Source organism: Bos indicus x Bos taurus, chromosome 1, assembly GCF_003369695.1.
Source record: "Bos indicus x Bos taurus breed Angus x Brahman F1 hybrid chromosome 1, Bos_hybrid_MaternalHap_v2.0, whole genome shotgun sequence".
Lineage (NCBI taxonomy): Eukaryota > Metazoa > Chordata > Mammalia > Artiodactyla > Bovidae > Bos > Bos indicus x Bos taurus.
In genome coordinates, this window is record NC_040076.1 from 78,287,912 (window position 1) to 78,310,207 (window position 22,296).

The 22,296-nt window shown below is 39.0% G+C and overlaps 1 protein-coding gene across 7 annotated transcripts in view; it reads right to left on the bottom strand.

Moving 5' to 3' along the window:
- The window catches only part of LPP (LIM domain containing preferred translocation partner in lipoma), a 745,809-nt gene that overhangs the window by 113,178 nt on the left and 610,335 nt on the right, over window positions 1–22,296 (bottom strand). For all 7 annotated transcript variants that reach the window (XM_027538411.1, XM_027538415.1, XM_027538413.1 and 4 more), the window contains one exon: window positions 6,565–6,734. In XM_027538411.1, the coding sequence (XP_027394212.1) occupies window positions 6,565–6,734 (170 nt within the window). The remainder of the gene's footprint in view (window positions 1–6,564; window positions 6,735–22,296) is intronic.

The window sequence follows — 22,296 nt, forward strand, 5'->3', positions numbered from 1 at the left end:
ACAATGGGTTGGCCAAAAGGCTCAAACAGATTTTTTCCTGTAAGTTGTTACAGAAAACCCCAAACAAGCTTTTTGACCAACCCAATAGCTGTGTGGTTACATTTACAAACATATGTCCATACTCAGATAACACTGAAATGGAAAAGAAATATGTGGTAAAATGTAAACTGTTAAAACATTTAGACAGCAGAACTATATACCTTTTAAAATATTTTCCAATTTTTCTCTAATAAGCAAATAATACTTAAAAACTGAGGTTTCATTGTTTTTTTTTTTTAAAGAATTACTACCATAAGAAAAAATAGTCTGAGCTCAAGGTGGTAATAGAGAAAAATTAATAAATAAAAAGGAAATATAGTAATAATAAGTAAGATTTACAATTATTCGTTGGATATGTGGAAAGAACTGGATTTGAGAATCAAAAGCCAGAGTCAAGTCCTGGCCTTGACACTCATGCTCTATGGAACTAAGCAAACCAAAGTTTTCTAAAACTCAATTTATTACTACTGGGAATGAATACAATAATAATTGTATCTACTTTCTAAGATCATGAGAGAATGACATGGGATAAAAGTACTTGAAAAAGTTAAAGCACCACATAAACATCAGTTATTTGTATATTGTTTTTAACCATAAGAAGAGGCTTTTGCCTTAAGACTCAAGGCATTTCAAAGACAGCAAAAAGTAAATGCTCAAGAAAGTGAAGGGCAGCAATTTTACCTCGTAGAAGTTTAGACTTTCAGGTTCTGTAGTACTGGAAGATATGATTCATGTGGTCATCACTAAAAATCGTGGAGATTTTAAGTCTATAATCCCAGGGGGCTGTCAGTATCTATACATTTTTAGAAAGCTAAACTCTCGTTTCAGGGCAGCAGTATGGATCCAGCAATAAAATGCAAGTTAGATCTGTTCCCTAGTCTTCATTTTGGCTATTACTTTGAAAACATCAAAACCACTATAAACAGGACAAAGGATCTCCCCCTTGTCTGTTTCACAAGGTTCTAACAGGTATGGTAAGGTACAGTTAAAGAGGCTCAGGAGCATTATAAAACGCAAGGGCCCGTGCAAATGGAAGAGAGAACTATTCATAGTAGTTAACATGGTTAAGTCTCTCAAGAGTATACTTGACAAATTCTCTTGCTTGAATCATTTTTCTCCTTCCTGGGACAGTGCCTGTGGGATGATGTAACATAAGAAGAAAGTGTGTGTGTGTGTGTGTATGTGTGTGTGTGTGCATGTAAAAGAGAGAGGGAGAGAAGGAGAGGAAGATGAGAGAGCAGAAATGGGTAATTAAGAAAAAAGAAAGGAAGTTCATGTGAATTTTTCAAGTTTAGTCTAAACTCTCAGGTCCTTTCCTAATACCCACATAAAGCACAGGCCATAACTGCTTTTAAAACATTTTATTAGGAGAAGTTGAGCATCTAAAAGGACAAGTTCCCTGTGGAGGTACAAAACCTGCCTCTTAATGTAGCTTGAAAAGTTAGAATGCTTTGACTGTAGCCATGTAGTGACAGAGAGAGCAAAAGACTGTGTGTGTTGGCCACTAATGTGTCAAATTCAGGAACTTTCAAGTGTTTAGTCTCCTGTGGAGTTGGCCTCCGATTTCCTGAGGTCTTTTAATCACTTAGATTGTAACTGTAATAAAAATGTCTGTACTAACTTCCACTGCTGGAGAGTTAAGGGTTGGATTCCATCCACTCTGAGTAAGAGCCCTGGTTTAGGGAAAGATCCTTGGCTGCCATTTCATAAACAGACTTGCTGAGAATCTCTGATGCACTAGGTCTCTAGGTCCAGACTCTTTGGCAATGCTAAGAACACAGCAACTCTTTTATAAATCTGTACTTAGGAGTAAACCTGCCTCACTAAGGGCAGAAGGCCACATAAGTGGGAGGCACAGTTGCTGCCTATGCCAACACAAAAATCTTCTTAAGCAAAACATGAACTTCTTCTCATATCTGTCCTCATGCTCTTTCTATGACATCTATTTATTTCAGTATTTCCATAGCAACTGCAGCTATTAAATTATCCCAAACTTAGAGGATTTCTAAATTCTATCAAATTAAGCTAAGGGAAAAAGCAACAATAATAATATTATTAATCAGGTCAAGCCCTGATATTAGTAAACCACTTCTTCATGATGTACAAAATATTACACTTATTTACTCCTTCCCTTTGAAGACCGGGAAGAAGTTATTACCTCCCTTTAATAAATGAGGATACTGGTACTCAGAAATTAAATTACCTTGCTAACATCACACCACGAGAGCAAGGACTAGAACCATGTACACTTACTTATACTACTTTTCTTCCCTAGGAAGTTAGTGCTCTTAATTTTAATCTGTTCATTTAAATAAATCCACTAGAATAACCAAAACTAAGTTTTAAGAGACCTATCATCAAAGTATAAAAGAATCTCATTGATTTTGCTAATTATAAAAACTCAAATTAAAAACCATTACATAATGTACCTATTAAATTGATTCAAAACAAATGTAAACAAACCTCTTCAAGCGGATAGAGGTTATAGTTTAACATTTGGTCTTGTTATTGCTCCCAGTTCTGAAAATTGGAAAAAAATCTTCTTAAATCTAGAAAAAGTTCTCCAAATTGCTGTAAACTTGGTAACATAAATCAAAGGATTTACGTTTAGAAAGTAATTCAAAATAAAATAACATAAAACATTTTACTCAGTTATTTATAGGCATGTTATATACAATACTCGGAGAAGGCAATGGCACCCCACTCCAGTACTCTTGCCTGGAAAATCCCATGGGTGGAGGAGCCTGGTAGGCTGCAGTCCATGGGGTTGTTAAGAGTCGGACACAACTGAGCAACTTCACTTTCACTTTTCACTTTCATGCATTGGAGAAGGAAATGGCAACACACTCCAGTGTTCTTGCCTGGAGAATCCCAGGGACAGGGAAGCCTGGTTGGCTGCCGTCTATGGGGTCACACAGAGTCAGACACGACTGAAGTTACTTAGCAGTAGCAGTATATACAATACTTAAAGATTGAAAAATACCCAATATCTTTCTAGTGGCAAATGTTTTTAGAAAGGAGTATGTAAACATAATTTAAAAGTAAACAAATAAAAAGCTAAAAATGGAAATTATTAACAATGGAAAGCTATGTACATATTCACATTAAATCAATCAATAGAAAATACAAAAGAAAGCATGTATAAAATTAGTAAAGAGGATTACAGTGCCTTAATGAATCAAATTTGTTTAATTGCAGCTATATACATGTAAGAATTAAGGATTTAAGAAATCACTGGCAAATATAAATAACCATTGACTCAAACATAAAGCCATAGCTGGTGTATTTTTACCTAAATTATGTATATAATTGATGACTAATTTAGGCAAGAATAAATTAAATTATTTTAGACTAATCTCCTTCCTGAACTCAGAACATCAAGCAGGGTGGTCCTTACACAGGAATAATTGTCTAACTAAACCACTATCTTTACTATTCTGACTCCATCAATAACAACAACAAAAGGCACAGACTGAGGCCCAGCGATAGGCTTTCTCCATTCTGCACAGGACATTTTTCAGACATCTCCTTTCCACTAACGGAACAGGAGGCAACTGAATGAATGACATTGCTGGTGCTTCCTGTGAAAGGGCTTTGGCTCCAAGAGAGATACACACAGCCCTACGGTCCTCCTTCATAAACTCCATCTTCAAAACAAACATTTCATTTTATCCTCGCAGCTCCCCCACCATCCCGCTGAAGAGAACTCTTTACATTTTTAGTGTTGCAGCTTACTGGTCTTTTGAAATTTCAGAAGAAATTAAAATGCTAAAACATCCATCTGAGGGCTTGAGTGCTGTGCTGAACTCTGAAATCAATATCAAACAAGGGTCTTTGAGTAAAGCTTAACTGAATTCTGACAAAAATTAAATTACATTTAGAGTCACCACGGATAGATCTCATTAAAGAAAAATCCTGATTAAAGTTTCTTCAGAGGGAATGCAGTCAAAAAGGATGGTAAGAATTTCCATTATTTGAATTCCTTGACTTTTTCCAAGGATGTGATTAAATATCACCCAGTGTTCACTGTCATGAGCATACTATAGGAACAGGCAACCAAGACCGAAGGAAACACATCCTCAAGAATCACTGAGATGCTTGCCTGAAACGGAGGCAGAAGCCTTAGTCTACCAGAGTAAAAGCCCATATTAGCCAGCTTAGACTTTCTTCAGTTTTACCACACACTCTGGAGAGTAAGCAAATCATTTAAAAATGGGAGAGGGCTGTGTCTGAGATTTCCAAGCGTGGTGCATCTCACTGCACATGTTAGGTGCTAGCTTTTCAAAAGTGCTAAATAGGCCAGAGATTTTATCAAAATTAATTTCAGAGCAATACTCATCCCACTACTGTTCCCTGAGCCAGCCCAGTGTGCTTTACAAGAATTACCACATTTCACATTTGTAAGTCTTGGGAAAAATCCTGCAATAATCACCATTATATATGAGAAAACAGGCTTAGAAAGATCAAGTAACTTTCCCGAGGAGACAAAGTTTTAAGTGATGTAACCAAATTCAAACCCATATTCTTCATACTGTGTTATATTGTTTCCCAATACTGACCATGTGATTCCTAACCAGGAAGGGATGAAAACTGAAGGAGGCAGCCACTGGAGCATCAGCCAAGTAGTGAGAATCAACACTGCACTCCAAAAAAAAGGGTGAAAAATAGACACAAGAACTACAAAAAAAACCCAGTATTCTGTGGTCACTTAGTGTATGGACAAACAGCCAGAGGTGCTTCTGGAAGCTCTGCTGACATTGCCACAGAACACACTGCAATAAATAATTTCACTGTGGCCCTAGATCATTGTGAATGACAATCCATACTACTTATTTACTGGGGATTTTGCAATTTTCTCTTTCAACAGAGATTTTTAAGAGTGATATTTTAAACATTCTTATTTATTAAAGACGTAGATTTTTGTTCACTAGACTTTTCCTGATATGTAACTGTTCCTTCCAAATCAATGGGACATCACTGTGTTTGTATTTATATTCTGGATAAACTAAAGCCTTATTGTGTCTGCACTGAATATGAGACTGTGTGAACCACTGAAGTTAATCTCGGCTCTGACACTAATAAAATGACATAAGTCATTTTCTTCCTCTCTGTATTCTCACTTCTAAAGAGAGGAGTTAGACAAATGATCTTAAGTTTTTTTTCCAGCTTCAGCGTTGTGTGGCACTATAATGATGCTATATGTGACTAAGTTGCCTTTAGGGAGGAAAATGAGATAAAATTGAACTGGAGAGATGCAAAACAATATTTCATCTTGCAAGATCTTAATCTCAAAGAGATTTCAGATCTGTGCTACAGATTTCAGGGCTGCAATGAGTTAGAGCTGTCAGATTATGGGAAAATCCCAATGAGGCCAGAAACTTCTGCAATAAACTTGAACCTCGGGGCTCCGCCAAGCTATGTATAGCTTCCAATACCTTGCACCCGAGGTTTCTCTTATGTTGCAATGCTGTGGGGGCTGAGGGCCAAATCATGCCTCTTGTGTGGGTTTGCAAAAAGGCACTACTTTTTCCACTGATAAGCGTTCAACTGAGAGATAAAATCATGTAGAAGGATGGCAAGGAAATTTACTTTAGATTTAAAAAGTTTATGTTCATTTACCAAACTGCTCTATCAGAAGACAGCTTAATGTGTAGATTTAAGTAGCCTGGCAAACAGCTAAGATAATGGGACAACAAGTATTTTATAGTCACTCAACTATGTTATTAAAATATAATTGTGAATTTAAGGAAAGGAAACAGCACAACTATTTTCCTTTAAGGTACTATAAAATATCAATAGTTTATCTAATTGCATCACTGAAAATTTGCTGGGTTTGACAGTTTAAGGGCTTCCCTGGTGGCTCAGTGGTAAAGAATTCACCTGCTAATGCAGGAGACATGGGTTCAATTCCTGGGTCAGGAAGATCCCTTGGAGAAGCAAATGAGGAAATGGCAACCCACTCTAGTATTCATGCCTGGGAAAACCCATGGACAGAGGAGCCTGGTGGGGCTTCAGTCCATGGGGTCCCAAAATTGTTGGATACAACTTAGAGGACTAAATAACAATGACAGGTAAGAGAAATTCTGGGTAGAAAGAAGGTGATTCAATCATCCCAGGAGTTTGAAAGAGTACTTACAATTCCCAAGGCCCTGCAACATGTTTCTCTACAAATATGACATCAAATATAGAGTGAGGCTTAATAATCAGAGGTGTGACTCTGCTACTTGGGAAACCTGATGCTTCAAGGGGGAACATGTTAGCTTGTACATATATGCTTGTAAGCCCCAGGGCGCTGATCTTCCTGGCAGACCACTAACTGAACGGTAGCCCCAGCCAATGCACCTTTTGACCTCAAATTAACAAGGGACATAGGGATAAAAATTAAGATATGTCAATCTATACACTAGCACAGTTTGAAATCTAATCAGAAGCAAAGACCAGAGGGCTACATTTGATCTGGAGTGATCGATATTTTGCCTTAGAAGTCATTCTAGTAAATTACCCGAGGACCGAATCTGAACTTACGATGTAGCAGGGCTCGCAGTAGGCTTTCTTCTCCACCGCGTAGAAGGGCTGCCCTCGGAGCTTGTTGTTACAGATGATGCAGGTAAAACAATCCACGTGGAAGACCTGATCCATGGCAGTGCATCCTGTCCCTTCCCCAACTACGTTTTCCCCACAGCGAGCACAGCGGCCTGAAAGAAAAGAGGGATTGACTGTAAAGAACACCTTTAGTTCTTCTAAAGAGGACACCATGGGTGACATAGTACATTTGTCAAGTCAACAGCAGCAACAGGCTCACACCACTGCCCTCATCATCAAGATCACAGTGACCACGGCAGCCACCACGAGGCCAGCACCGTGGGGATTTTACAAACCAGCTGAGGAGCTGACTCTCATAGACAAGGTCCCATGGGAAGTGACCAAGTAGAACTCAGGTCTTCTGATGTGGAGGCCAATGCTCTGCCTCTGATCTCACACAGAAATGTAAGAGAAACTCAACTAAGGATGGTGGGAGTGGAAAGCACAGCATTCTTTCTCCTTAGAGCTACCAGTTAGATTGTGAGGAAACTGGGTCCAAACTCAAACTTCAGCTCCTTATATAAAAGCCTGGGTTGCAAAGCCTCTGTGTCCAGTCCTTAGTGACAGGCAGATTAAAAAAAAAAAAAAAGTAGTCTCTTTTATTTCCAGACAGCACTGATTGTTTTTTCTCATATTGAGCTGGAATGCTTCCTCACTGTTACCCAATAGTCCCAGTTCTGTCTTTTAAGGTCTCAAGAAATGCATCTCATTTCTTACACTTGACACCCTTTAAGATATTACAACTCAGCATTGCCTCTAAATCTGTTTACAGTTTGAATATCCCTTAATCATGCAACAGTTCCACAGACTGTAGGGTTCTGAGTCCCTCATGGTTTTGATTGTCATTGTCCAGCCCAGTGTTGTGTAAATTTTCAGCATTATTACATTGATCCCTGGGGCTCCTGACCATATATGGACATCATGTTTAGCTTGAAAAAAAAAAAAACTGCATTAAGTTTTTAACTAGAACATTAAAATGTAATTTCAAAAAAAAAAATTGTGTAATGGAAAGGCATTGTGCTGGCTACAGTCTATATCCATAACTGACTTCATTTTGGGAATCTTAAGCCAGAGGCCACAGTCACATTCATTTTCCCCTTCTTATTCTTTATTTCTATGAAGGCAAAAAGTCTTAACAGGTTATTACAAGTTCATTGGAAATGTCAGCAAGAATTGACAGACTTTCACAAATAAGCTTTAGCAAACCTAGTGCTTTTCTCGGTGCTTTATATATATTAACTCATTTCATATTCACAATAACTTATATGGCAAGTAATTGCTATTCTTATCTTACAGATGAGGAAACTGGGTTACAAAAGTGGTTAACTGCCTTCTAACCCAAGCAGTCTAACTTCAGTGTTGATGGTCCTAACCACTCTGCTGTCTTGCCTCTGCTTAGTTCTGTGCATCAGGATTGCACACAGAGCTGACACTATGGATAAATCTCTTACTAAAGACTGCTTTCAGTGCTCCATCACATTGGATTGACTACCATTTAACACCTAAAAGGGATGGGGGTTAAATATTTCAACTCAGGAGCAAAGAGGCAAAGGTGTTTCTAATTCCCTCTGGTTGCACTGGTCCTGGAAAGTATTACTTAATATATTTTGTTGCAGAATTTAAGTATAGCCCAAACTTTAGAACATTTTCCCCCTAAAGAATAGACCCAACTATAGAACATTTTCCTCCTAAAGAATAAGAAATATTAAATGCTGGAAAAAAATGTCAAACTCTTCAGCACTTGATATTTTTTTGAAGTCTTGATATCATATTCTTGACATTTGATAAACTTTAATAAACTGTGTGGCTTGATTTACAAATTTATTCAAAGAGAAAACTTGTATCTGTTTTTATTATAAGATGTATAACCTTAGAAAAGTACTTTAAAATTTTAGACTGTCATTCCCTTCAGTAACAAAGCTAGGACTACCATACGCACCACTGTTGTGATTATTCAGAAAAACAAAACAAAACAAAACAAAACAAAACTTAACTGGTTTATTAGAAAGTTCACTATATTATGTTTGAAAAGGATGTTAAAAGTCTTGAGACTTTATGCCACTATCTGATAATATTTCATTACAAAGAACATACTGGAAATTGCAGGTAAATGGATCACTAATCCATAACATATAACTTTAAAAATTACATCATAATCACAGCTTTCAAAAATGTTTTTCTCGACTGCTTGTGCAAAGTAATCACATTCACTCCAGTGTATATAGATTCATTTCCAGTATTTATACTAACATCATGTTCACTAACACATTTTTAATATTTAGCTGAACTGATCTTTATGGTATTGTCTTTATGACTATTTGTTCCACTTTAAAAGAATCATTCAAATCACTGATCTAGTCTGGAAAAGTGAACAAATAGTGTAATGAAATAATAATAATCCTTTTATAATGTAGGTTTAGCAGCCGCAGGAAAAAAATACTAATATGAAAATACTGTGAGCTGAATGGCACTGTTAATGAACATCAGTTAAACACCACCAATCCACACAGGTTTCGTGGCACATATGCAATCATTAAGAATGTGATGATTCATTAAAAGCATACTGGATTCCTGTGAATATTATAATTTTATATTCATTAAATGCAAATCAACAAAATAATTATTTACTACTCTTTCCTTTTGTAGACACCAAACTGGACTTCTTGAGACTCCATCAGGGACTACCAGTGATCTGTAGACCACACTTTGGAAAAAAAATTGTTCTGGGCAAAAGTTATTGACTATTAGTCATGGTGGTCGATGAGGCAGGTAGAGGTAGCGATTATGATTTCAGAGCATGGTTGCCCAAAGTGTCAAATCTGGAATCCAAAGGCTGGAGCTTGCATGGTTTATGGAGAGTCTGAGAGCTACCGATGAGGATCTAGGGGAATATTTCAATCACTGATAAACGGGAAAGGTCAGAACAGAGCCCTGAAGGTCAGGATGAAGGTCAGATAAGCTTTGGAATTCTCACTGTATTTAATAGGCATTCCTTAGCTATTCACTTTTTGTCCAGTTCTACAATATTTATGCTGTAGAAGGAAATGACAACCCACTCCAGCATTCTTGCCTGGAGAATCCCATGCATAGAGGAACCTGGCAGGCTACAGTTTACAGGGTCACAAAGAGCTGGGCATGACTGAAGAGACTTAGCACACAGCACAAAATCTGTATGATACCCGGACCACGTCACTGCCTTTCACATTAACTGCGAGACTATATACATCCTATAGTCATATGACAAAATGTGGTGTCGTCTGAGAAAGTGCTTTGGGGATGTGGAAGGAACACTACACCTGCGATGGCTCAGGAAAGGTTTTGTGGAGAAAGAGGCATTTAAGTCCAACCTTAAAGGATGGAATTGTGACAGGTAGGGGTGGAAGAGAGAAAACATTCTAGTTTTTCCACAAGAGGGGATGAGTGGCTAGGCTTCCTGGATCCAAAACCTCTGCAGTGGCTGGGTGGCAGAACAACAAGGTTTTGTCCTGGCAGGACAACAAGGTTTTGTCCTCTCAGCTATGAAAGCAGATGGACTGTGTTCACAAGGAACAGTCTTCTCCTTTATATTTTGGAGAATATTCTTCCAGAGTGGGCCAGGCTAATATGCTAGACCCAGACATGACCAGCACTGCTGCTTCCTGTACTTTTCCTATTCTTGGGAGAAATCGGGGACACCAGGCTTGAGGGCAGTCAGTCTGGCACCTTTAAAATCACAGGCACAGAAAAAGAGCGGAGAACAAGAATTAAAAATAGCACTACACATCAGCAGGACGGAAAAGGTGCCCAAATGTTCCCTTTTTTATTAACAAAAATTTACAAACTATGCCTTTTACGGAGACATTCACAATGGAAAGAAAGTTACTCTAGCATAGCTCATCCTTGCTCCTAGAGGGGCTGGTGCTACTCATCATTAAAAGCATCCCATCATCTTGCTGCCCATCTTAGAGAGAAGTATCTCAGTGCTTTTAAAGGAGAAAAACCAGGGGAATGGTACCGGATTTGGAGGCATCAGAGCATGAAGGAAACATAATTGATTAGGGGCCAATGGGAAGTTAAGGGTCAAGATCAGACCCAAGGCTGGTGAGAGGAGCTTACTGGCAAAGCTCAGTATAGTAACCTAATGGCAGAGGGTTAGACAGCCTGGGGAGAATTCTGTCAGTGAATTGAGATGCCTGAACTAATAAAAACGTGTCCCTGTATTTTTGTTTGTTGTACATATGGCTTTATATCGACCATGGAGCCAGTCAGAGATTCTTCCCACCACTCCCACTTCATCTCCCTTACCCCAGCAACTATCACAATCTCTGCAAAATCTCTGAAATGCTTCTTTTCCCTCACATGTCTGCTGACCATATTGGGCTTATTATCTTTCATGGGCCATTGCAATGAATTCTTGATTGTTCTGCTCTCTCTGATTTACTCCCTCTTACAAATGTAAAGAGGGCTTCCCTGGTGGCTCAGTAACAAAGAATCTGCCTGCCAATCTAAGTTCGATCCCTGGACCAGGAAGATTCCCTGAAGAAGGAAATGGCAACACACTCCAGTATGCTTGCCTGGGAAATCCCATGGATAGGGGAGCCCGGTGGGCTATAGCCCATGGGATCGCTAAAGAGTGGAACATGACTTAGCAACTAAACAACAGGGAATGGAAAGGCTTTCTGGTGGTCTTACCACTTGAGCTCATTCGAAAAGCCCTTGATGTTGGGAAAGATTAAAGGCAGGAAGAGAAGGGAATGACAGAGGATGAGATGGTTAGATGGCATCACTGACTCAATGGACATGAGTTTGGGTAAACTCCAGGAGTTGGTGATGGACAGGGAGGCCTGGCGTGCTGGGGTTCATGGGGTCGCAAAGAGTTGGACACGACTGAGCAACTGAATTGAACTGAACTGAACCACTTGAGCTAAGTCTAGAAGTTTAGTTTTTGAAAAAGTCACTTTAGGAATGGCATGGGTACAGAATGACATTACAGGCAAATCTAGTTAAACTAGAGAGGTAAACTAGTGGGATCTGGGTTTTCCTTTTTAATGGTTTCAGCTTTCTTTTCTTGACATGTCAATTTATTTCCTGCACAATATGAAAATACAATTTCATTTAAAAATGATGTCCTTGTGACAAGTACAGAATTAATACAGTAAATCATAGACCACCTTCTGCAAACCCTACTTGTTTCCAAGGTGAGGCTGAAAATATCCACAGTGCTTTTGAGAGTTGGTGCCATGGCAAAAGAAGTTAACATACTCCCAAATTGAAGCCTTATTCAGCATCAAAAGTAAACTAGTACAGAGACTTCCCTGGCAGTCCAGTGGTTAAGACTCCACTTCTACTTCGGGGTGAGGTTTTGATCCAGGGCCTGGAAACTATTAATAAGATACTGTATGCCATGTGGCACTCACAAAAAGAATAAATAAAAAAAGAAAAAAGTAAACTAGTATATTTATTCATTCAGACATAAAGCCAGGTCACATTTGTCTTCATAGCATCCTTGCTAACTGACAGAAATTTCAGGCATAAGCAAAATTAATATTCTATCTTTAAATATTATAATGAAACTCTATATGCCAATTGTGTGATGTATCGGCTTTCTTACTAAGTACCTTCTAAAATATATTCTGAACAAAGTCCTGTTCCAGAAGTTGAATCAATAAGGTTATACCAGGGTAGTGAAATGATAGCAAGTTATTCCTAGAAGAAAGCTCGCTCCATTTTACCCTTGTGTACCCACTGGAGTTATCTTCCTAAAGTACAGCTTCTGTTAAATCTATTCAGAAATTATCTTTCACTGAAGGTATAAAAGGATCATAGAACAAGTTTGTACTCATCATGTGACAGGTCCATATGCCATTCACTGAAGGTTCTAGGATGATGCACTTTCTATTCAGCACAGCTTTTACTTTATGGAGCTGTGTAGTATTAATACATGTAATAATAGACAACCTGTTTTTGTAAACCACTTAAGTCCTAGGACAGTGATTCTCAACCCTGCTAGTATGTTGAAATAATCTTTAGAATTTAAAAAAAAAAAAAAACAACACTGATCTCTGGGTCCCAGCTCCAGAGGTTCTGATTTCCTTGGACTGAGTTGGGATGTCTTAGGATTGGACTTTTTAAAAGCTCTCCAGGTGATTACAACGTTCAGGCAAGTCATGCTACTGTTCCAAGAGGTGTATGTTTTTATATTGCTCGTCAGGATAACAGCTGATAGCTATTACCCAAACACTTCATCTGCATGCAAGACAGTTAAGGGACAGATTGTTAACTATGAGTTGGCTGAAAAAATAAATTTCTGTGGCATCATAATATATCTTACTTTTTCATGAACAACAGTAATTTCCCTGATGCTGTCTCTTTATGTCTTAGACTGAAGCGTTTTCAGTGGCTTTCCATCCACTGATAACATAAATGAAGAGAATCAGCTAAGTTACCATAAAATAATTTGCCAGCATTAAGCCAGAGAAAGCAGTTCACACACACTAAATACAAGCCTGCCTATATATAGAACAGGCTTCTTTTGTGCTGTAAATAAATTTAACATATGGCACTGCTCTATGGCCTTAGACAATACAAAACACACAAAGAATGTCAACAAACAGCCATTTAAGGTGTGATATCACATTCCATACATCATACATCAAACTGAGATTTACTATTTTTTTGGACTCTACTTTTAAATAATGTACCAATATTCAGTCTCCTGTTGTCAGTGCTAGTTAGCTCCGTGAATCCTGAAATCCTTATAATGTATTAAAAGCTGGACTGAGGACATATCTAACTTTGTCACTGCTTGTGCGTAAATTATTATACTACTTCACTGTTATTGCTTAAATGGTCCTTGCAGAGACAGCTTGCAGATTCGACGGGCACATGGATGGAGAGCAGAAGCAGAGGGCTGATGGGTATTCTCTCTTTCTCTTCCCTGTTCTCTCTCTCTCATACGCACACATGCGTGGACATCACGAAAAGGAGCAATGACTATAATGGCACTAGAACCAGTGGTAAATATATAAAGCTTTTGGAAGGAGACACAATAAAAAGCATTTTAGTACAAAATAAGAAATTAAGCTAAGTAACAAAGAAACAAAATAGGTTCTCCAAATTCATCAGAAAGAATGGTTCTGGGACGGGTGAACAAAGGCCTGCGTAACAAATCTGATGAGATGGAGAACCTGGTGACTTACTAGTAAAAGTCATTACAAAGTCTAACCATGAGGTGATTTGTTCACAGATACCTATTTGCTTGGGCTTCCCTGGTAGCTCAGCTGGTAAAGAATCCACCTGCAATGCAGGAGACCCCGGTTCGACTCTTGGATCAGGAAGATCCGCTGGAGAAGGGATAGGCTACTCACTTCAGTATTCTGTGCTTCCCTGGTGGCTCAGCTGGTAAAAAAAATCTGCCTGTGATGTGGGAGACCTGGGTTCGATCCCTGGGTTCAGAAGACCCCCTGGAGAGGGGAAAGGCTACACACTCCAGTATTCTGGCCTGGAGAATTCCATGGACTGTATAGTCCATGTGGTCGCTAAAGTCAGACACGACTGAGCAACTTTCACTTTCACGTATTTGCTTAGGTTGGACCTTCAGGTAAGGAGGTAAATTGGAAGGGGGAGTCCCACATAGGGCTTCAAAAACAAGCATGTTTCACTAAAATAAATATACCACATCACAAGGAAGCATAACAAAGACATAAAAGAAAATTACCGTATTTTGTCCTCTGGGGCAGACACTGCCTTAAGTATTCTACATGCATTATCTCACTTAGTGCCATCAATCTTTCTTTATTCTTATTTTATAGATGAGAAACCAGGGGTTAAATCACTTGGTCAAGGTCTCAAAGGTAGAAATGAGGCGAGACTGGGATGGGAATCAGATCAGATTTTTAAAGCCCATCTTTTTAATCAGCACATGGTTTTCTAGGAACACACTGCATTATTCAATCATAACTGTGATGTTTTCAGCATTGCTGAGGAGCAGGATCTATTCCCACTCTCAGGGAAAAAAAAGCCAGTAGAGCATTACTATTCCAATCCCTCAAGCCTCAGGAGAGCTCAGAAATCAGTACAGGTAAGGATCCTTCAGAGAAGAGCCTGAAATGTTGAACCTCAAACTCTGGCTTCCCACCAGGTACATTTAAAAAATAATACAGATAGCCATACTCCACTTAGACACATTCTGATTCATTTGGTCTGGAGTGGGGACTGAAATCATGATGCTAATGTGCAGAGGGGTTGGGGACCTCTGTCCTAAAGGAAACCACGTGTTCATGTGTTCTACAAAGCGGAGTTGATCCAGAGTATTCTTAAGAAAGTGGTGATGTTTGGGACCAAAGTCCTGGCCCTCAGGAGCTACATCCTAGGAAACTGCAGAGGGAGTGAGTTGGCCACCAGCCACCCTGGTTCTAACCTTCACTAAACTAATACGCACAGGCATGGTGGTAAGGACAATCACTTTCTGACAACAACTTCCAGTCTCAGGAGGAGAAGCACAAACATAAATGGAAACCAGATAACACAACAAAAGCAAAACAAAAACCAACACTGCTTTGCAATTTTGGATACAATACATGGTGCCCATTGAACAAAATTAGGTATTCCACGGTATAAAGGCAGCAGACAGAACTGCAAGGCTTGCCTTGCCACTCGTTAGCTGTGGGAGCATAAACAAGTTTCCTAAATTCTCTGAGCCTGAAGTCCCTTATTTTTAAAATAAGTAGTTGTGTCATATATCCAGTTATTCTCTCAACCCCTCAATAGATACATTTAATGAGTTTCTACTGTGTTCTAAGTCCCGTGACAGTGGTTACCTTTACTCAGCCTCTATAAAAAGGAATGGATAAACAACAAGGTCTTACTGTATAGCACAGAGAACTGTACTCAGCATCCTATGATAAACCACGATGTGGAAGAATGTAATATATACATTCAGTTCAGTTCAGTTCAGTCGCTCAGTCGTGTCCGACTCTTTGTGACCCCATGAATCGCAGCACGCCAGGCCTCCCTGTCCATCACCAACTCCTGGAGTTCACTCAGACTCACGTCATCCTCTGTCGTCCCCTTCTCCTCCTGACCCCATCCCTCCCAGCATCAGAGTCTTTTCCAATGAGTCAATTCTTCGCATGAGGTGGCCAAAGTACTGGAGTTTCAGCTTCAGCATCATTTCCTCCAAAGAAATCCCAGGGCTGATCTTCAGAATGGACTGGTTGGATCTCCTTGCAGTCTAAGGGACTCTCAAGAGTCTTCTCCAACACCACAGTTCAAAAGCATCAATTCTTCGGTGCTCAGCCTTCTTCACAGTCCAACTCTCACATCCATACATGACCACAGGAAAAACCATAGCCTTGACTAGATGGACCTTTGTTGGTGAAGTAATGTCTCTGCTTTTCAATATGCTATCTAGGTTGGTCATAACTTTCCTTCCAAGGAGTAAGCGTCTTTTAATTTCATGGCTGCAGTCATCATCTGCAGTGATTTTGGAGCCCAGAAAAATAAAGTCTGACACTGTTTCCACTGTTTCCCCATCTATCTCCCATGAAGTGATGGGACTGGATGCCATGATCTTCGTTTTCTGAATGTTGAGCTTTAAGCCAACTTTTTCACTCTCCTCTTTCACTTTCATTAAGAGGCTTTTGAGTTCCTCTTCACTTTCTACCATAAGGGTGGTGTCATCGGCATATCTGAGGTTATTGATATTTCTCCCGGCAATCTTGATTCCAGCTTGTGTTTCTTCCAGTCCAGCATTTCTCATGATGTACTCTATATATAAGTTAAATAAGCAGGGTGATAATATACAGCTTTGACGTACTCCTTTTCCTATTTGGAACCAGTCTGTTATTCCATGTCCAGTTCTAACTGTTGCTTCCTGACCTGCACACAGATTTCTCAAGAGGCAGGTCAGGTGGTCTGGTATTCCCATCTCTTTCACAATTTCCCACAGTTTATTGTGATCCACACAGTCAAAGCCTTTGGCATAGTCAATAAGGCAGAAATAGATGTTTTTCTGGAACTCTCTTGCTTTTTCCATGATCCAGTGGATATTGGCAATTTGATCTCTGGTTCCTCTGCCTTTTCTAAAAGCAGCTTGAACATCAGGAAGTCATGGTTCACGTATTGCTGATACTATAAATATGTGTGTGGGTATGTGTGTGTGTGTGTGTGTGTGTATATATATATAGAGAGAGAGAGATAACTGAATCATTGTTGTACAGCAGAAATTAACACAACATTGTAAATCAACTGTACTTCAATTAAACAAATTTTTTAAAAAGGCCATGACAATGACTGCCTTGACTATCTGGTCACCAAGTTCAATGACAGGAACAGCTACAAAGTGCCAAGTACAGGCCTTGCTTCTTTCTCCCCCCAACTACAGGAGGCAGAGAACAACTTAAAATGAAGAGGACCAGAGGTGGATGCTCTGAACTCTCCTCTGAAGATAGTGGTCCATGTGAGGGTAAGAGGCAGTTGCATCTGTGAGGCAGTTATAAGATGTTTACCAACGTGGTACTAGTATAATTTAGTGCTAGAAATTTAATCCCAAACTTGAAAAAATTTGTGGACCCCAGAATGATGATAATCGTCAAGATTTATTCAGCACTTATTTGCCAAACACTGTTTTAAGGATTTAAATATTTTATCTCAAGTAATCCTTCCAACACCCTCATGATATAGGTCCTCCCATTATGTTCATTAGAGTATAAGAGATGGCAGCCTAGGGAGACAAGATAACTTGCCCAAGGCCACAGAGCTAACTATTGAATCTGGAACTGGGACTCAGTCAGTCTGGACTTAAAACCCACTAAACTCCTCGTCTGACCTGGCTTTTGGCTTCAGAATTTGAAAATTCTGGCCTGGCAGATGTAAGCTTGCATAAGCCTTACAAAATTCCTAATAGGAATGCTGCTGCTGCTGCTAAGTCGCTTCAGTCGTGTCCCATTCTGTGCGACCCCATGGACTGCAGCCTACCAGGCTTCTCCGTCCATGAGATTCTCCAGGCAAGAACACTGGAGGGGGTTGCCATTTCCTTCTCCAATATTCCTAATAGGAATATTAGTATCTATTTTGGCTAAAACATTATTTCAAGTTAATTGTTACACATAGGCATTTTCATAGTCTGATTCTTAATTTTAATCTATTGTTTTATATTTAAAATTCATTTCATGACTGATCTATTAACAGGTAAAAAAACAATGTTTACTAGTACAGTGAAAAAACTGTGACTGCAATGATTATTTTTGACTTAACGATTAAAATGTGCTCTATGGTATCTATCCTGAGAATTTGCATTTCCCTCAGGCTCTACTCAAAGCTAAGAAATCTTTAAGTGTGCCATGTTACTTTGTAGTTTTATAGGTGGAAAATCTCCACATGTATTTTTGGTTATTTAAGAGCAAATCTACCACTGAGTGTTCCTGAAGCTACTGTATTTCAATATCTAACAACAGCCATAATATTCTCTTTACAATATTATTAACTAACAAGCACTCCTTATATTTACATATGGGTTTATAATTGTAAATGTACTTTCTCACTCAGTGCTACCAAAAAGAGCAAAATGAACCCTATAATTAAGGCTACTTCTTTTAGATTTTAAGTATATGAAGATTGAAAAAAATCCTGCAAGCTCACATAAAACTTCTTCATTTCCATGTTCTTATTTGAATCTTGTAACTAAAGCCCAGAGGAGACAATTCTCTTCTTTTAACAAGTTAACCTAGGAATAATGTTGTGCGTAACTTGACAGGTAGATAACAGAGCTGGAATTTAACCCCACTTCATCTAACCCCAAGTCCTAGTGGTTTTGCTGGGCCACATAACCTGCAAGCCTGGTGGTGGGCCTAGAGATGGGTGATATTTTCACTTGATACTATGGCCCAGGGAAGTCATTCAGTCTTACTTGGGGGTTTTGGATTTTTACTTAGTGCTGAAATGCTCAATAAACATTGTTAAAGGATTTTAAAAATCCTAAAATGTAATAGTACATGAAAACTTAGAAACCATTCAGTCCAACCTCATTTACAGATGAAACAGCAAAGGCTCAGACAGAGGGAGTGCCTTGATTAAGATCCTACAGCAAATCAACAGCCAAGGTGAGACCTGAATCCAGGCCTTCAGGCTTTCAGCATAGTACACTTGTTGTTTATTGTCGTTTAGTCGCTAAGTCCTGTCCATTCTTTGTGACCCCATGGACTCTAGCCCTCCAGGCTCCACTGTTCATGGGAATTCTCCAGGAAAGTATACTGGAGTGGGTAACCATTTCCTTTTCCAAGAGATCTTCTTAACCCAGGAACTGAACCTGAGTCTTCTGCATTTGCAGGTGGATTCTTTACCGTTGAGCTGCCAAGGAACAGCACTTATATTGCGTGAAAGTGTTTCCCAGTGGCTGCATCAAATACTAGTTTCTTTCCACTAGTAGGTGCTGTGGCCTGAGCACAAGGTAAAGTTTCATTGTAAATAAAATATGGTGTCCACAAGGATGACTCCTACATGATTCCAGAACAAGGGTAATGCCATTACCCTCTGAACCAGCACAACCATTCCACTTCTGTCTGAAACGCCTGTTATACTTTGGATTTGTACATCTGAATGCTGTGAAAATGGAAAAAAAAAAAAAAAAAACAGCAGCAGGATGTGGGGTGCTGGGTTCTGCTGAGGTACCATTTGGTAAAAGAAGGTCAGTTTCTGGTTCTTGTTTAAACAAAGCTGGTCTGAATCCATCTGTCCACTGGAGTTAATGTATTCAATAGTCACTTGATTGGCTTCCACTTTTATTTTATTTGTTAATATTAGGTCAAAAAGCATTTGAGTGAAATAAGTGGCAGGTTTGTGGTCAGAACTGAGTTCTAGTCCTGGTTCTACTATATATATATATACATATATCTGTGACTTTGGGCAAGCAACTCAGTGACTCAAAGTGTTACTGGGAGCAATATATATATATGTAAAGCTATAAGTGCAAACAAAATGTAACGAATTCCTTCAAACTATATCACTGTAAAAGAAATTTTGTTATAAATATTAATGCGAATCACACGCGCAATACAGCATAAAATATTTATATATCTGGGGCTTGTATCCGGGGATCATATTTTGAGGAATTCCTATGCAAAACTATAAGATGGAATGCAGTATTGAATGTGAGTAGATAGATTTTGAGGAGGTAAGCTTCTTGGAAATGCTGGCTGTGCCATTATTTTCCCAGTGGAGCGGGCAGAGGGATGCCATGAATATTTGACACATGATGCTACATCAGAGCTCAGAGGGAGACCAAGGCACTAAATCTTAGATCTTTAGGCCATCTTTGCCCTTGTGTGTCTGTAAAATCCTCATTGCTAAACTGCAGTAGGCATGGATTCCACCTCTAGCACTTGCATAGCAACACTGAGCTCTCTGGGCGCTGAAGTGACGTCTTAGGAACAGATACTAACACATGTATGCATGCACACAGTCTGTGAAAACACGCAAGATTGAAAGTGATCAGTGCATTACTCTTAGGTAATACTTCCCACTGAGGTTACGCTCCTGGAAAAATTCCTCTGTCTCAAAAAGCCTGCACAATTGTCTGCTATCACTTGCCCAAAATGTTTGGGATAAAAATGGTGTCAAATTTAAGGAAACACACTTCTCAATTTTCTTTGTTAGCATCTGAATAAAACATGAGAAGGTTCCTACTTTACCCCTCTCCTCTTTCATTCAGAGAACAAGTCCCTTCACAACCTTGCTTTGTGTGAGAGAGGAAATAGTCACCCTTCTTTGCCACCTTCAAAATGGCACAATAACTGGGTCTAAAGGTAGAAGAGCTTAAATTCCATTCTAATAAATCCCACTGGCTATCACCATGTCTGAGGTGCAGTGCTATATTGTATAAAAAGAACAAACCAAGAAATCACGTATCTATCTGGTAGAAGCTTATGGCCCTGTGAGATCATGGAACAGCAGCACAGGAAAGGCACAGAAAGTTCTGCAGGAAGGATTTGGTGGGGACTGAAAGAACACGTTCATATGAGAGTCTGAGAAATACTGGAACATTTCCCTAATGTACCTGGGCCGAGGCATACATTGAATACTTTCTAGCTCTTGCTATAAAATGAATACACTGAATCAAGTGATTTGAAGTGTTTTTCTAAGCACCTTCCTAGTCTTAAGTTTTTCATTCTAAGATGAATTTTATAAGGCGAATATGAAAATTGAAATTAGATTAAGTCTGCCTGAGGGTAAGGAGAAGAAGCTCAATGCTAATATTTGGACACCTTTTCAAGACCCCAAATTTGCTGAAAAACTATAAAAGCTATAAATAAAACAAAATATAAGAAAATCAGGCAATAGGCATGTTCTGTTTATGTCAGCAGAGTATTTCTGGGTGATTCTTCTTGTAATAATGTGGTTTCCATTTTTAGATTATCATATTCAGTAAAGACTTACTTTTTATGGAATAACTAATACCCAAGCATCTAATATCTAGTGAGATAAGTTAAGGGCTCTCCCTTAGCAAGGCGAGCATAGGGAGATCCCAGACACCAAGCAAATCCACAGAAACTGCACAAAACCAGATAAGCTCAGTAGTGGGCTCTTGCATCAGCTCCTGTTCATGTACTTTTATTTGTAGTTCTGTCTCGGGCAAGAGATACCACACAAGGGGAGTGCAAAGTTGAAGGTCTTTAGCAAAAATTTGGACTGTAAACACAGCTTGGCATTATCAGCATTCTGTTAAGTTCAAAGAAGTTACAACAAATACAGCTTGCTTTATTTCTGAAACAAAACTGTGCACATATTTGTGGCCATAATACTAATTAACCTGTAGATTGCTCCTTTCATCTATTCAGTGTGTTTTTCTTCTCCCTGTTACAACATGTTGGGGTTATTTTTTTCCCATCTGGAATATTCTCAAACTGTTCTCTTAGAAGCACTAGGGAGAGGAACAGTATATGAAAAGACTAGAGAGACTGACTTGCACAATAAGATTAGAGAAGCTATAGACGTAAATATAACGAGGCTAAAGGATGACTAAGGAGTGCCATGATGGTAGTCTATAAATATTTGAAAGGTGTAAATGCTGAGGAATAATTTAGCTTGGTCCAGGTGGTACAAATGGATGTGATGGTATGTCTTAAAGACAAGGGAAGATCTCTGTTAAAGAAAAACTTTAAAATAAGTTGTTGTCCATGGGATACAGTGAAACTGGAACAGAAAAGCAGTTGAAAAACATTAGCATAAAAGTCATCTGAGTTAAATTCGCCCATTCCAGTCCATTTTAGTTCACGGACTCCTAAAATGCCGACGTTCACTTTGCCATCTCCTGTTTCACCACTTCTAATTTACCTTGATTCATGGACCTAACATTCCAGGTTCCTATGATATATTGCTCTATACTGCATCGGACTTAACTTCTATCACCAGTCACCTCCACAACTGGGCGTTGTTTTTGCTTTGCGTCTGTCTCTTCATTCTTTCTGGAGTTATTTCTCCACTCTTCTCTACTCTTCTGGAACATGTGAATTTAACTCAGATGACCATTATATCTACTACTGTGGGAAAGAATCCCTTAGAAGAAATGGAGTAGCCCTCACAGTCAACAAAAGACTCTGAAATGCAGTTCCTGAGTGCCATCTCAAAAACAACAAAATGATCTCTGATCATTTCCAAGGCAAATGCCACGACCAGTAATGCTGAAGAAGCTGAAGATGA